General features: G+C 47.0%; 1 protein-coding gene across 1 annotated transcript in view; it reads left to right on the top strand.

Moving 5' to 3' along the window:
• The window catches only part of MERTK (MER proto-oncogene, tyrosine kinase), a 114,346-nt gene that overhangs the window by 19,919 nt on the left and 78,759 nt on the right, over window positions 1-15,668 (top strand). Inside the window, exon 2 of the mRNA XM_042933051.1 lies at window positions 7,309-7,714. Within this exon, the coding sequence (XP_042788985.1) occupies window positions 7,309-7,714 (406 nt within the window). The remainder of the gene's footprint in view (window positions 1-7,308; window positions 7,715-15,668) is intronic.

The following is a 15,668-nucleotide window of genomic DNA, read 5'->3' as shown; positions in this document are numbered from 1 at the left end:
CGCACTCCTGAAGGAGGCCTTTCTCCCAACTACAAGGGGGCTGCTTGATAGCAAAGCCCACACACAGCAGACAGCCAGGCCAGAATGGAGGCCTTAGCTCTTGGGCAAAGGGCATCCTCCCCTCTGTCTGTTGCTGCCCCCCTGGGCCACGTAGGTGGCAGGTGAGAAGCAAAGAACCCCCAGGAGTTCAGGAATAAGCCCTCACTCTTGTACCCGCCTCTGGGCTTCCTGATTGTGAGGCTGACCTTCAGAGAGCTTGCTTGATGCCTCTGTCCGTTTTGTTGTTTGAGGAAGAGTAGAAAGAGCGGAGTAGTGGGTCCCACCGGCTGGCACTTCAGTCCTGCCCTTATTCCAATGCTCAAGCCAAGGTGCTTCCCTTGTCGCTTTCCAGGCACCCAGGGTTGTAAGGCAGATTGATGGCACCTGACACCCAAGGCAGGGCTGGATAGGCTCGCCCACCCGCACTCTTCCTCCTGCAGGGCTGCTGCCGGCCCAGTCTTCTTCCCGTGGTTTGGAGGGCGTCCAGGGCCTGGGGGCCTGCTCTGCTACCATTCCACCTGCTGTCCCTGGACCTCAGAAATCCTACTTTAGGGCGGCTCAGGCAGTTAGGCATCCGACTCTTGGCTTCAGCTCAGGTCACCATCTCACAGTTTGTGAGTTTGCGCCCCACGTTGGGTTCTGTGCTGACAGTATGGAGCCTGCTTGGGATTCTCTCTCTCTGCCCCTCTCCTGCTTGTGCTCTCTCTCTCCCTCTCTCTCTCTCTCTCTCAAAATAAATAAGTAAACTTAAAAAAAAAATCCTACTTGGGGCTCCTGGGTAGCTCAGTCAGTTAAGCATCTGACTCTTGGTTTCAGCTCAGGTCATGATCTCACGGTTCATGAGTTCAAGCCCCACATCAGGCTCCGCTCTGACAGCATGGAGCCTGCCTGGGATTCTGTCTCTCTCTCCCTCTCTCTCTCTGCCCCTCCTCTGCTCTGTCTCTCAAAATAAATAAACTTAAAAAAATTAAAAGAAAAAAAATCCGACTTCAGGGGTACCTGGGTGGCTCAGTCTGTTGGGCGTCCGACTTCAGCTCAGGTCGTGATCTCACCGTCCATAGGTTCAAGCCCCGCATCGGGCTCTGTGCTGACAGCTCGGAGCCTGGAGCCTGCTTCGGATTCTGTGTCTCCCTCTCTCTCTGCCCCTCCCCTGCTCAAGCTCTGTCTCTGTCTCTCTCAAAAATAAGTAAACATTAAAAAAAAAACATTAAAACATTTAAAAAAATCCTACTTCAGGTGGCCAACAGGCCCAGTTCAGATGCAATGCAATGACAACAGCATCAGCCAAAATCTGTAGAATGTGCTGGCAGACCCTATACATCCGATCATGTCCTACCACTGAGGCACTCTTATCCTTGCAGGGGACCAGAGAGGCTAAAGAGCGTTTCTGAGGTCATGTCTCAGGCACCAAGGCACTTTGCTGGGCACCACTGAACAATACTGACCACCAGCCCACCTACCATCATGCACACTCAGCAAGCACTGAGCCATTAGTCATGGATTTAAAGGTGGGATGTGCTAGTTGGTCGCACAGAAAGTGGCCTATTTACTAACATCCCCTCAGTGACCAATTCTGAGTCTAACAGACTAAGGTCCCTAAATGGCTGGCTCACTGCGGCTATGTGTGCTTGGTGGAAGAGGGGCTGTTTCAGAGGCATGCCAGTGTCCCCCCTCAGTCCCAACCCCAGCCCCAGCAGTGTCCCTGCCTGGACCACGTCTCTTCCCAGCTCACCCTTCAGAACTCGGCCCACATCATCACACCTATTTTTTCCGTGAATGTTCACTGCAGAGTAAATCCATGTTTCTCATCCTGCTGGGTTCAAAGGATGTCACCTCCAGCTTTCGAGAAAGCTACAAATTTGTTCAGAAAAACAAGGCAAACCTGCGGGAAACAATGGACAGTATATTGAACCAATTTATTTGTGGGATGAATAAGCATTTGCTAATTGTGTCCCATAAGCCTATCCCTGTGCTTGGCACTGGAGGCCGATGACGGAGGCACAATCCCTGTCTGTGCGAAGCTGACGTTGGAATCTGGGCAAGGGCCGAGTAGTGATTGGGAATGGGCAGGGATGCTCCATCATGCAGCTCCCAGGCTGGGGGTTGGGGGGGAGATGGCAGCTTCTGGAACAGTGGGACAGCTGCTGTCCGACCTGGGTGTGAGGCCGTTTATCCAAGGCTGCTTAGTAGCAGTTACTTATTTAAGGCTCAACCTCCCACTTGAGTAGCTTATCCAGTCCACAGATGGAAACAACCTTGAAAGAAGGAAGAGAGGGGTGGGGAGGGTGAAGTTTCTTGTGACTTCCACCCAAATTATAGCCAGAGGCAGCCCACTTTTCCATGTATGCTATGTAGAGAGTACAAAATTCTCATTCAGTCTCTGTGGGCTGTTTTTGGTTTTGTTTTTAATGTTTGTTTATTTTTGAGAGAGAGAGAGAGAGCATGAGCGGGCGAGGGGCAGAGAGATAGGGAAACACAGAATCTGAAGCAGGCTCCAGGTTCTGAGCTGTCAGCACAGAGCCCGATGCAGGGCTCGAACTTGTGAACCGCGAGATCATGTCCTGAGCAGAAGTCAGACACTCAACCGACCGAGCCACCCAGGCTCCCCCGGTCTATGTGGGCTTTTAATACATCTCTCACCTTGACTAAACATTGTCTCAAATGTTTATCCATCTAACACCAAGGCCACCACACTCCCTTTTGCCATCGTAAAGATGAGTTAATGGGAGCATGTTAGTGAGAACTAAAAGGTTTGCTGTATAAGCAGGCCTTGTTGGTCCGATCTCCTCCTCCTGCCATAACTCTCCCAAGATAATCGTAAAGCGTTCCACTTCTGGAGGCACCTGGGTGGCTCAGTCCATTCAGCGTCCAACTCTTGATTTTGGTTCAGGTCATGATCTCACAATTAGTGAGATTGAGCCCAGCGTCTAAATAAATAAATTAATTCATTTTAAAAAATCATTAATTTTTTTTTTAAGTTATGAAAAAAATATAATTTCTGATCGGTCATTGCCCTGACCCCTAGGTCCAAAACCTTGGATTGGTTTTTATTTTGCCCTTTTCCACATTATCCGAAATCGCTCAGGGCTCCCTGTGTGCACTGCAGAGCTCTAGAACAGCATTTACACAGACTGCTCGATGAACGGCACCCCCTCCGGCCCCCAGCAAAGTTGTGCAGCGGAAGCCTCACCAGCACCATCATCCACGAGGAGTTGGGCAGCTCCCTGTATCAACCCTTGTAAATCAGCCCCTCTCAAGTATTGGGCTGTGTGCGGCAGGTGTTTACTGATTAAGAGTAAGCTGGGAAAATAATAAAAAAGTAATAGCTAACAGTTATTGGAGAGCTGACGATGAGCCAGAGATAGTGATACCTCCTTTGTTGCTGACAGCAATACCCTGTGGGGCACCATGGTTACCATCCCCCTTCTCCCTGTGAGAAAACTGAACCGGAAGCAGCTTCCCGGCCTGCCAACAACAACCAGTATAATGACCACTCCTGAGAACTCTCCTGTGTTCTGAGGTTATATCCTTCCTAAATACTTGGTGTTAGACCGACCTTTCTGTTGTGGGATGATGGCCATAGTGGGAACACTGTTGGGGTCAACCTTTCTTCTCTCTCCAGCATCCTTCCTGCTCCCAGCCACTCTGGTAGTTAGGTCTTTGCCATCTTCCTGGTGCGTTCCCTTCTTCCTGGCCTCCTCCTTCCTGCTCCTCGGGCTCCCACTCAGCCAGATGTCAGTGCCGGAGTCGAGTACGGCTCTGATCTCCCTCCCCTGCTCAGAAACTTTCCAGGAATCACTGCTGCCTCGGCCAGGATCCGGGACTCTCCACGGTCAGCTCTATCCACTTGCTCTGGCTCTTTGATGTTAGCACAGGAGCACCACCCTGCAGCTGCACTCATGTTCCCAAACTATTAGGGCCTCTTCTTTCTCTGCAATTTCCCACCGCCCCAGCCCCTAGAAACCCTGTCCCCCCTCCCACATCCCTTCTCTAATTCATGCCTTTACTTTTATTCATTCAACACGCCTATTTTGAGCGTCTTCTATGACCTGGCTAGAGTGTGGGTGCTAGCCCTCTTGGGGCTCCCAGTCCAGCAGGAGAGAAAGAACCGAATGAGGAATCCCAGGAGACGTTACGAGGGGGAGAGCCCCAGCACCCCAAGTAGGAGGGCTAAGTAGTCGAGGGTGGGGAGGGACCAGGGAAAGCCCCGCTGACATTTGTCAGGACAGCTCTGTTGCCCCACTTCCCCATATCCTTTCTTCCTTTTAACTCCTGGGACCCTCTGCTGCTCCCCGTCTGGGGCAAGTGCCTCTCTGTATCCCATTACACTATCACAACAAATCTTAGACCCGGTAGGTGCGAGGTAAATGCTTACTGGCAGTTGAATCATTCTGCCAACTCCTGGCAGTTCAGCTCGTGGAGCTTAGCTATCTTTTAAACCAGCCATAGTGATTATAGGGTGGGTTTGCCCCTCCGACCTCTGAGTGGGTGGCCCTGTCTCTAGTTTGCTCACTTAGCAGCTTGGCTCCGAGAAAACTGAAGGCTAGACCCCAGCTGTAACCAGAGGTTATCTTGCAGGCTTGGGATTAAAAACAGGTTCCCATTTTATGTTCTCTGGGCTTCTGTAAACTTGTGAATTTTCCACTACCAACTTGGGTTACCCTTATAATTTGACATTTTAAGTGTCTTTAAGTAAATTAAACAAACCAAGGAATTATTTGCTTCTCCCACTCCACTTTTTTTTTTGCCTTTAAAGAAAAACACGGTTATTTGGACAAACCCCCTGCCTTCCCAGTCTCATGGATGTCCGTGAATAAGGACTCTCGATAAATTTGCTGATCTGAGAGGCAAAGGTGAATTATAAGTGCTTCAACGCCTCAAGAAAAAGAGTGTTCTTGCACAGGGTCTGCAGGCATAAGATAAATAGCCAGAGCATTCATAACTGCAGAAAGTATCCCCAAATTCAGAGGAAGATGATGGAGCTGGATGGCGCCCAGGCAGAGCTTTGCCGTTTCCTGCTAAGAGCACAGGCCCACACTTGTGCCTAAGATTTGCCTGGCGTGGCGGCGACAGGAGAGGCAGGGGCCTCTCTCTGCAGAGTCACCCTGACCTCCACTCCCTGGAATAAATGAATGTTTCTATCACAGCACACTCATCTGTCTGGATGGCCGGGCTCAAGGCCAGCCTGCGGCTGACCCACATAGCCTCCCCCAAAGCATGTGGAGGGCCCCTGCTCTCCCACAGCCACTGAGACCTCAGGCTGAGGACAAGCAGTGAGCTTTCCCTGACTTCTCTCTCTCTCTCTCTCTCTCTCTCTCCTTTTAAGTTTTTTTCTTTATTTTGAGAGAGAGAGAGAGAGTGGGGAGGCGCAGAGCGAGAGGGAGAGAGAGCATCCCAAGCAGGCTCTGTGCTGTCACCGCAAAGCCTGACTTCGGGCTAGATGACGAACCTTGAGATCATGACCTGATCTGAAATCAACAGTTGGACGTTTGACCAACTGAGCCACCCAGGCACCCCTTCCCTGGTTTCTGATAGTGAAATCTCTTTTTCTCCAACCTGGCATTCACCCTGGAGGCAGTTCCCAAATGCAGCAACCACGAGAGCCGACCTGGCATGAAAGAATCACATAGAGAAGACTCCCTAACAGAAGCCGTGACCTTCAGTTGAGGGAGATGTGCAGTCCAGAGCGACTTGGCAGGCAGAAAGCCAGAGGAACAAATTCTCAGATCCTTCCTTCTGCTCCCAGATTTCCTGATTGTATCTCCATTGGCCAAATAAGTGCTTAGTTGACTGTTTATGCTAAAAATTATTTCTTGTTTATCTGAAATTCAATTTCAACTGGGTGTCCTGCATTCTTACTTGCTAAATCTGTCACAACCGTAAGCAGAAACCATCCTACTCTCCCTGCACATACACACCCAGGAGCCCAGGAGGGTGCAACATCCTGAGTGTGGCAGAGGGACAGCTCTGGAGTGGGGATGGGCACCTCTGTGTACCCCCAGTCACTTTCCCACACAATGTCTCTTCCATTCTCTGCCTATCTCAACTGTGGCCAACGTGTTTGAATACGTAACAACCAGCATAGGATGTATGCTCCAAAAGTGCTATTAAAAAAGCCAGAAGTACAACTATTGTGGGCCAATATTTCTAGAAATACTTGTGGGCCAGATGAAATCAACATTGCCAGGTTCATTCCAGCAGGCAAGCATTTTAATGGAAGCTCTAAGTCATTCTGTTGTTGATGACATAAGTGGCATTGATTTTTTATCCCCCCCATACCTAGAGATGGGTCATGTTGAGGCACCAGAATTGTAAACTCATATCTTTGTGACCGGTAGCAGCCTTTACAAGACCATTGGTTAAATTTGTGGCATAGTCTGTGATTGAGAACACAGTGAGAAAAGTGATCTCAGTTGCCATCACCTTCCTGCCATGCTGTTGAGTTGGATATGAAGGACTTTGAATGAGTCACAATTTTCACAAATGGGGGAAGGTGGTCAAAGGATACGAATTTCCAGTTATAAAATGAGTAAGTCCTCGCAATGTCATGTACGGTAAGGTGACTACAGTTAATAATACTGTGTTGTACATTTAAAAGCTGCTAAGAGAGTAGATCTTTAAAGTTCTCAATACAAGAGGGGCGCCTGGGTGGCTCAGTTGGTTAAGCATCTGACTCTTGATTTCAGCTCAGGTCATGATCTCACAGTCATAAGATCAAGCCCCACATTGGGCTCCGTGCTGGGCATGGAGCCTGCTTGGGATTCTCTCTGTCTCTCTCTCTCTCTCTCTCTCTCTCTCTTTTTGCCATTGCCCCACTCACTCACAGGTGCACACTCTCTCCCTCTCTCTCAAGAAAACAAATAAAAATTAAAAAAAATAATAATAAAAAGTAAAGTTCTCATCACAAGAAATAAATTTTGTAACTGGTAGTCAACTAGTTAATTGGATGCCACATATACAAATATCAAATCATGTTGTACACCTGAAACTTAATATAAGTCAATTGCATCTCAATAAAAAAGAAAAGAAAAGAAAAAAATGGGTGGGAAGAGTTCTATTTCTTAAACATTCTTTAGGAGGTATGTGAACAAATGAATGAATTTGTGAATGAGAATATATGTCCAGATGTGTGTGTTAAATACATTTTGCTCGTGTTTTCTGAGGACCCTGAGGATACCCCCTGTCTGTCATCAGAGGCTTAGAGATTGGGAACCTACTTGGAAAATTCCTTTATTTAAAAGGCTAAAAATCAGGTGTTCTGTTTTGCAGCTTTTGCAGAGGTGAAGAAAGAAACCAAGCCTGACCTGCCATACCCAGGAAGCCTGCAAACTGACCACATGCCATTTTCCCTTCCTCACACCAGTGGGTACCAGCCTGCCTTGATGTTTTCACCAACCCAGCCCGGACGACGGCATACGGGCAATGCAGTCCATCCTGGAGTGACCTCTGCTGGGTCAAAGCTCCCGCCTCTTGCATTTAATCATACGATTGGCCACATAATACTTTCTGAACATAAAGATGTCAAATTTAATTGCTCGATCAATATACCTAATATGTACCAGGACATCGCAGTTATTTCTTGGTGGAAAGATGGGAAGGAGTTGCTGGGGGCACATCATGCAATTACTCAGTTTTATCCAGATGACGAAGTTACAGCAATAATCGCTTCCTTCAGGTACGTGTTCTCTCTTCCTTTCTCTTGTTAAATGTTGTTATGTTATTGCTGATTCAAAAGCAAAAACCTCATAAGTTAAAAAGCTTTTTTTTAGTTTCTGGGTTAGCAACTCACTGATCCACTTACAGTGTAGATTAATAGCTGCCGGTCTGTATTGTTGATTTCTTTTACATTGATCTTGGCCTCACTGGAACTGCTGGTTATCAGAGGCTCTGGGTTCTGGGGAACCACTTCCCACCTGACCTACAAGTCATGTCACGCTCTGCTTGACTCAAGAGCTCTCCCAGTGAGTGGGAACGACGTTTCTTACCCAGTATGTGGAGGCGTCTAAATCGCACCGTGGGGGTGGAGGTTTTAAAACAAACAGGCTTCCCACCGCTTTCCTTTGCCTTATCCTCACTTTCCCCCCTCCCCTACACCCCCTGCTCCTGCAGATCCTGGTACTGTGGTAGTCCTCGTGTCACCGTGTCACCATCTTATTGTTCCACTTTGTTTTGACAGGGGCCAGCCGAATGCATTGGGGGTGGGGGAGGGGGGGTGACAGAGCCAAGTCAGCAGGTATCTGGAATAACCCATTGTCCCTAGGACTGAGTCATCGTATTTCAGAGTACTGCTGACAGTGAGACAGCTGCTTCTCTTCTCCCCATCCCTTTTTTCTTCTCTACTCGCTCCTCTTCAGCCAGGAGGGGTTTGAGTGTTTTGTTTTGTTTGGTCTTGTTTATTTGTCCTTGCATGTGCAGTTCTAGAATTCGGTGGACCTGTGGTCATTAAAAGCTCAAAATGAGGTCAGGGCCGTGCAGAGTTGGCGCCAATGCCTTTTCCCTAGGATTCCTGCGCTCTGAGTGAGGGGAGCCCTCTTTGATCTGGTGTGTTTTCACTTTCCCTGGCCTGATGCTTGGGGCAGTCCCGGATGGTCCCGTCTTTTGGTGAATCATTTGATGTTTCCTTTTCAGAAAACTGCCTCAGAGATACCACAGTACTGACAGCTCCCGTTAGAATTTAGTGTGTCAACATTTCCAGAAGATGCACCTTGGGGGTTTGTTTTTTTTGTTTTTAGGTTTTTTTTTTTTTTTGCATAGTTTTTCCAAGTTATAGGCTTGGTTACCATCAAAGCAAAGAACACAACTGTCACGTTTTCCGTTGGTTGATTTAAATTTGGGCTGGAACTGTCAGGCTGCCACCCTCAGCCGGTGGCTGAGACCACTCAGGAGATTTGATTACATTTTTTTTTCTGCATCAACTGCAAGACACAGATGTTTTACCATGATAGAGACACAGCTTCTAATGACCCATTTAATAATGAATAAGGAGCAGTTTAATGGCTTAAAGGAACGAAGAGCCGGGACATTGGTCCCATCAGGTATCATTAGGAGGAAAACACTGCCCTGCTGTCTCTGGGCTGGGAGTCCTGAATGGGGTCCTGCCACTGGACAGCTGTGAGACCGTGGGTGAGTTGCCTTCTTGCCAAAGAGATAGGTTTGCATCACGTGACCAGCAGCTTCAAGTATGTTCTAAAGGGCCATGGGATGTTTAAAGGACTTAAATTGGAGAGTTTTAATTAAAAAAATTTTTTTAATGTGACACTCAGAATTTTTTTTTATTTGAGAGAAAGAGGCAGTGAACAGGGGAGAGGGGCAGAGGGAGAGAGAGAGAATTTTAAGCAAAATGCTCAGTGTGGAGCCCGACTCAGGGCTCAATCCCGTGACCCTGCGATTATGATCTGAGCTGAAATTAAGAGTTGGATGCTCAATTGACTGAGCCACCCAGCTGCCCCAAATTGGAGAGCTTTTAAACTTAGAACAGACAGTGTCTTATCTTGGACTTGTGTCCTTAGAGTTCAGAAGGTGACCTGGGTCATATTTTCAGAACTTGAGAACAAAAATTTATACTTTTGCATGTACTCAGGTCCAGTCTCATAAACTCATTCTGAAGGGGAAAAAAAAATCTTATTTGACCTCCAAACTAAGCCATACAGCAAATTTAGTGATCAGAATTCTCATAAACCGTGGACACTCAGCTGAATTGAGTAGCTTTGGGGACAGTACTGAGTCCACCATTACAATATTCTTCAAGTATATTAATGTTCAGGTGACACAGGAGCCATATGAAGGAAATTGTAGTGACTGAATCAAGACTGTAAATATCCGTGTAATTTCTCGGCAAGAGAGAAGGATGTTGGAGACCCTAAATATGGTATCTTCTAGATGATGACTTTGAGGTCCCTCTGAGTAGGGTGACTTGCCCGGGGTCACTGGAGAGTAAGCTGTCACCCTTAAACGGGGGGCCTGGTTTGCACACTTGCAATGTCGTCTCTTCTCCCATCTCATGGGCCCTGAAAGAAATCCACTCTGGTTGCCAGGAACAGTGAAGAGTTAAAAACTAGTTCTAGGCCTTCAACACATGGAATTCATTAGCTTGTAATTTTCTTGGAGTTGCCCTTAAGAATACCTGTATGGGCCACATGTATTTAAGGGAATGTACAAAATACATATGTGTATATTGGCAGGGGTCAGAGGAATATGGGGAGAAACACGAGGTGTTTGGAGTTAGGACATAAGCCAGTTTTGTATAAGGTGTTATTATAAGAAAGGGTAATGAATTTCGAAAATGGATGGGGTCTCCAGAGAGAGGCCCCCACAATTCGTACCAGCATGCGTCCTTTTTTTTTTTTTTTAATTTTTTTTTTTTTTTAACGTTTATTCATTTTTGAGACAGAGAGAGACAGAGCATGAACAGGGGAGGAGCAGAGAGAGAGGGAGACACAGAATCTGAAACAGGCTCCAGGCTCTGAACTGTCAGCACAGAGCCCAACGTGGGGCTCGAACTCACGGACCACGAGATCATGACCTGAGCCGAAGTCAGACGCTTAACCGACCAAGCCATCCAGGCGCCCCAGCATGCGTCCTTTAAATATGAAGCAGTTGTGAGTTGCTAGAGACTGACCAGGATTGTGGATGTGATTTAACTTTCTGAGTTTTTGTCGGTTCCACATTTCCTCTTTCATATCGGGCAGACCCCACACTTGAACCCCCAAATGCCCCATTCTAAAAATAAGGGTCAGTCAGCTATCTGGTCTTTGACCCTACAAGTAGGTTAGGAGATGTGCATACTTGTAGATTTGGCCTTGAAGTATCGATTTAGGGGAGAGGACCCGGCATCAGGACTGAGGGGGCACTTCTGCCACTCAGGACCCAACCCATCTTTCGGTCAAACCTCAGTTTATTGAAACCGGGGATGGGGGTGGATGTGGAAATGATAAAAGAAGAAGTTCATGTGCATTTAAGTACAAGCCCCACCCTACTTGGGAAAGGTTAAAGCAGATTTAACATCATGAGTAAGAGCGTTCCTAAAAGGTTTTAGAAACTGCTTGGTCTTAGTTCCTCTATGCGTATATTTTAAATTTATATTAAGGGCACCTGGGTGGCTCAGTTAAGCGTCCAACTCTTGGTTTCGGCTCAGGTCGTGATTTCACGGTTCATGAGTTCAAGCCCCACATCAGGCTCTGAGCTGAACTTGGAGCCTACTTGGGATTCTCTGTCTCCCTCTCTCTGTGCCCCTCCCCTGAGCCCTCTCTCTCTCTCTCTCTCTCTCTCTGTCTCAAAATAGATAAATTAACTTAAAAAATAGTTATTTTAATAGTAATATATGTATTTTGTTAAATACTTAGAAACTACCAAACATGTACAGAGAAAGAAACCATGGCCCACAACCCTGAGAAAACTTTTCCAAGCACATATGAAATTAATATTCCTGAAATGAAATTAGCATTTTATGACACAGATGATTATATATCTCATTCCCCCCATGTAACATCCTATTATGAATGTTCTCCTGTCTTATTAAACGCCTTCAAAATACTGACTGCTCTATGCCACTGTAACCTACTGTTGTAAAGCAGAAGCAAATACAGAAGGATGTATGTGAAATTGTAAAGGGAAAACCTTAAAAATTGTTTTTGCATAATAATGAATAATGGGGCATATACAAGGGAAAAAATAACTGATCAGTTATTTTTTCCCTTGTATATGCCCCATTATTCATTATTATGCAAAAACAATTATTTGCTAATAATTCACATGTTTTCTTCTTTCACTTGGACGTCTATTGTAGGTGTAGGGAACACTCTGTGTCCGCCAGCAGGTTGGGGTATTCCTAATTGATGGCTTGGTAATTAACACTGAAAATTGCACCCCCGCCCTCCCCGGACCCCATATTCCTGACCTAGTCCTGGATGGTGCACACCTCAGGCTCTATCTCTCCAGGGCTTGTAGCAATTCTCCTTTGTGGGGCTTAAGCCACCAGGCTTAAGCCAAGCCACCTCGGCTCTCCGACTGGTATCTTGCCTCATTTGCATTTGATATCAGCTTGAAACTGTAGCTCATCCATTTGTGCAGATCCCAGGATACTGTGTAGCCGGGACCTTTCCCTGGAGTCTCTAAAGGAGGGGGTACTTTTTGGGATACAGTTAGCTCTAAAGTCGAGCATAAGGTATAAGGAGCTCTCTGGCTTGGGTAGAAACACTCCCGGGTCAGGTAAAGCATTCCAGGGAGGCACCAGCCATCAGGCCAGAAGACTGGGGGGACCAAACACTCAAGCAGAAACAAAAGCCAGTGTTCCTGTAGGCCAGCCGGCCCTGCACATTCAGTTATTGGGGTAATTTGTGGCAAAGGAAAAGTATTTTGACATGTTTTTTGTGTAGTCTAGGGATTCCCCACTGGGAATTCAATTCTAGCTTAGTTCTCTGTAGCTAGAGCTGGAAGGATTTTATAGTTTTCTAAAACTTGTATTTCTCTACAACTGTTTTTTCATTTTTAATATTTTTATCATGGTGAAATATACATAGGATAAAATGTACCATTTTAACCCTTTCCGAGTATACAATTCAGTGGCATTTAAGTACATTCACTTTGGTGTGGCACCCATCACCACCATCCATCTTCAGAACTTTCTCAGCCCCCCAGAGGGAAGCTCCATGCCCATTAAACACTAACCCCTCATTCCCTTTTCCCCCAGTCCTTGGTGACCTCTATTCTTTCTTTCCTTTGACTACTTTGGCTTTGACTTTGACTACTCTACGTACCTCATGTAAGTGGAACTGTACCCCCTTTGTTCTTTTTTGTATTTCTTTTTTTTTTTTTAATTTTTTTTTAACGTTTATTTATTTTTGAGACAGAGAGAGACAGAGCATGAGCAGGGGAGGGTCAGAGAGAGAGGGAGACACAGAATCTGAAACAGGCTCCAGGCTCTGAGCTGTCAGCACAGAGCCCGACGCGGGGCTCAAACTCACGGACCATGAGATCATGACCTGAGCCGAAGTCGGCCGCTCAACCAACTGAGCCACCCAGGCGCCCCTTGTATTTCTTTTAAGAAGCCTCTAGAATGTAGCTGCTACTTCAGAGCCATGTCTGAGCAGGCCAGTCTACATGTGATAGGTCTGAGAAACAAGGAGGCTCTGTGTCCTTACAGGACGTACTGCGACTCACCCAGCTGAGGCCACCCTGGTGTGATGGGCTTTTGCAGATGCAAAGAGCCCTGGGGCTCTGTCCAGGTGGTTCCTGTCTAGACGCGGTGGCTGAGTCTGTATGGTGGCTTTGGTTTTCCCCGGTTCAGATGTTTGTATTTGACCAGAATCTGACACAATTTTTATACCTTTTTTAAAGCAGTGCATACACGTGGCAAAATACTCCAACTGTTCAAAAATCCTCTCTTCTGCTCCAGCCTCCAGCCCTTCCCCAACGAGGAGCTGTGCTTATCCACTTCTTGGGTATCTTTTGTAGGTATTCAATCCTTATGACTCGTGTGTGTGTGTGTGTGTGTGTGTGTGTGCGCGCGCGCCTAGCCTGGAGTTCATCTAATAGAACGTTACAACTCTGGTTAAATCGGTACCCAGGACTTCACGTTTTTTGTGGCTATGTAAATGCTGTTTTCAGCTGAGTCATACAGTAGGCTGTGGTTACATCTTACTTCTTCACAGCTCTTTGATTGTCCTCAGTTTAATAGTTTCCTTGCTTGTTAGTTTGCTCAATTTTCTAAGTGTCACTCTCATTTGTCCCTAAACTCTACATACATCTCCTCTCAAAGTGATGCGATTACCAGGCCTGATCTTTTCCTAGGAGATGCCTGTCCTGTCCTTCTCCTGCTCCAGTCTGGGCAGGTTGCTCCCCAGGTCTGGGGTACAGCTCTGTCATCTTAACTCTTGTTTCTCCTATTTCCTTCTGGAGCCCAGGTTCCGCACCGCCCCCAACCCCGCCTCTTGGCTTTTACTCCTTCGCTTTGGCACAGAGCCCATCCTCCACCAGCATGGACCTTGCATGTCTGAAAATGCTATTGTGTTTTCTATCCTCACATTGAGGTAGCTTGTCTGGATACAGAACTCAAAAAGAATAATTTCCTGTTGTCATTTGGAAGTCATTGATATATTTCCTTTTTGCCCCCAGATGTGTTCTTGAGAAGTGTGGTGGGGTTCTGATTCATTTGTGAATGACTCACTTTACTTCTCTCTGGAAGCTTCTGGACCTCCACTTTATCTTGGAGTTGTGACACCTCCTGATGAGAGATGGGTGGTCTTGGTGGGTCTTTTCTCTTCCACTGTGCTGCCCACCTACAGGCCTGGTTAAGAAAGACCTAGAATCCAGCCCTGGGGCATTTTCTTGAATTATGCTTTCCTTCCTGTGTTCTTTCTGGAACTCCTCTTACTCAGTTGTTGGAATGCCTAGATTGCTATTCTGAGCTCAGAGCCTTCACTGGGGAGCCTCTAGAGACTGCACCTGCTGTTTCCTTTAGGAAAGGGGAGAAGTTGGGGACAGCAACTCTTCTCCACGTCACCCCCCACCCTGCTCTCAGCATGGCAGCCTTTACTTGCATGTCTAGGAAGCAACATGTAGAATTATTTGTGGAAAATCTGGGTCTGGACTTGCTAATTAATGCAGGCACGTAACCCATCTCCCCAGGCGATTGCTGACCTCTTCCTGATACGAATGACTAAAGACAAAGTTTTGATCATGTTTCCTTTGAGCTCTCCTTTTCTCCTCCTGGTTGAATTTTCCTTCCTTGCTGGTTGGCTTAAGATGCTCCTAGACTTTTCATGCCCTTTGCGTCTGATTTCTGAAGTCCAAGCTGTGCTGCTAAACTATTACTTCCACCCGATAGTTTCTCAGTCGTCCATCCCCCCCGCCCCCAACGCACACAGGGGTACTTTGCATCCTTGGGCTGCCTTCCTCGGCCTTGCCCTGCATCCCTCTGTGGCCCTCACTTGCATTCTGGCTCCTGACTACCTAAGTCATGTGACAAGGCTGCTGCAACACTGGGCTTCTGGACCCTGAGCCAGAGCCAGGTCTTCAGAGGCACAGCTGTCCTCAGCCTATCAGATCTTATCATCAGTCCAGCTCCTGGGCCTGGCCTCAAGACAATGACTCCTCTTCTAAAATGAACCTGTGAAATATGTGGAAAGGACCCCCTCTTTGGTAGCCATGACCTTGTTTTTTGGTTTGTTTTGTTTTATTTTTTTGTTTGTTGGTTTGTTTTTGAACTGCAAAGAAAACTAGACTGCTCAGCCATGCAGAATCTTCAAGAGCTCCTAGAAGCAGGTGCACCATTCAGCCCCTGGCTGATACTCATGCTGGTCCGGGCACCATTCTAGACACCTGCTTCTCTCCCTCTTTCTTCCTGCCACCATGACATCCAGGGAGATTTATTAGAGGAGGGTCAGCTAACCCCTTATTTGGAGATATTTGTCCTGTGAAGTGTCTTTCCATGTTCTCCCAGTGACCTCTAGACATTGTGACCTTCAGTCCTGCCCTAAAGCATGGAGAGATCTGGCCTTTCTTTGAAATCCCGAGTCCTCCCCAAGTCCAACTTCCGTTCATCAGGTGCAATTCCAAAATTATATCACTCCTGCACAGGAGTGAGGGGAAAGGGGAAGGCAAAGTATTCTGAGTCAGTGGGGCACTGCTCA

Source organism: Panthera leo, chromosome A3 (genome assembly GCF_018350215.1).
Source record: "Panthera leo isolate Ple1 chromosome A3, P.leo_Ple1_pat1.1, whole genome shotgun sequence".
Classification (NCBI taxonomy): Eukaryota; Metazoa; Chordata; class Mammalia; order Carnivora; family Felidae; genus Panthera; species Panthera leo.
Note: the sequence above shows the minus strand (reverse complement) of the source record. Positions and strands in the feature narration are given on the sequence as shown.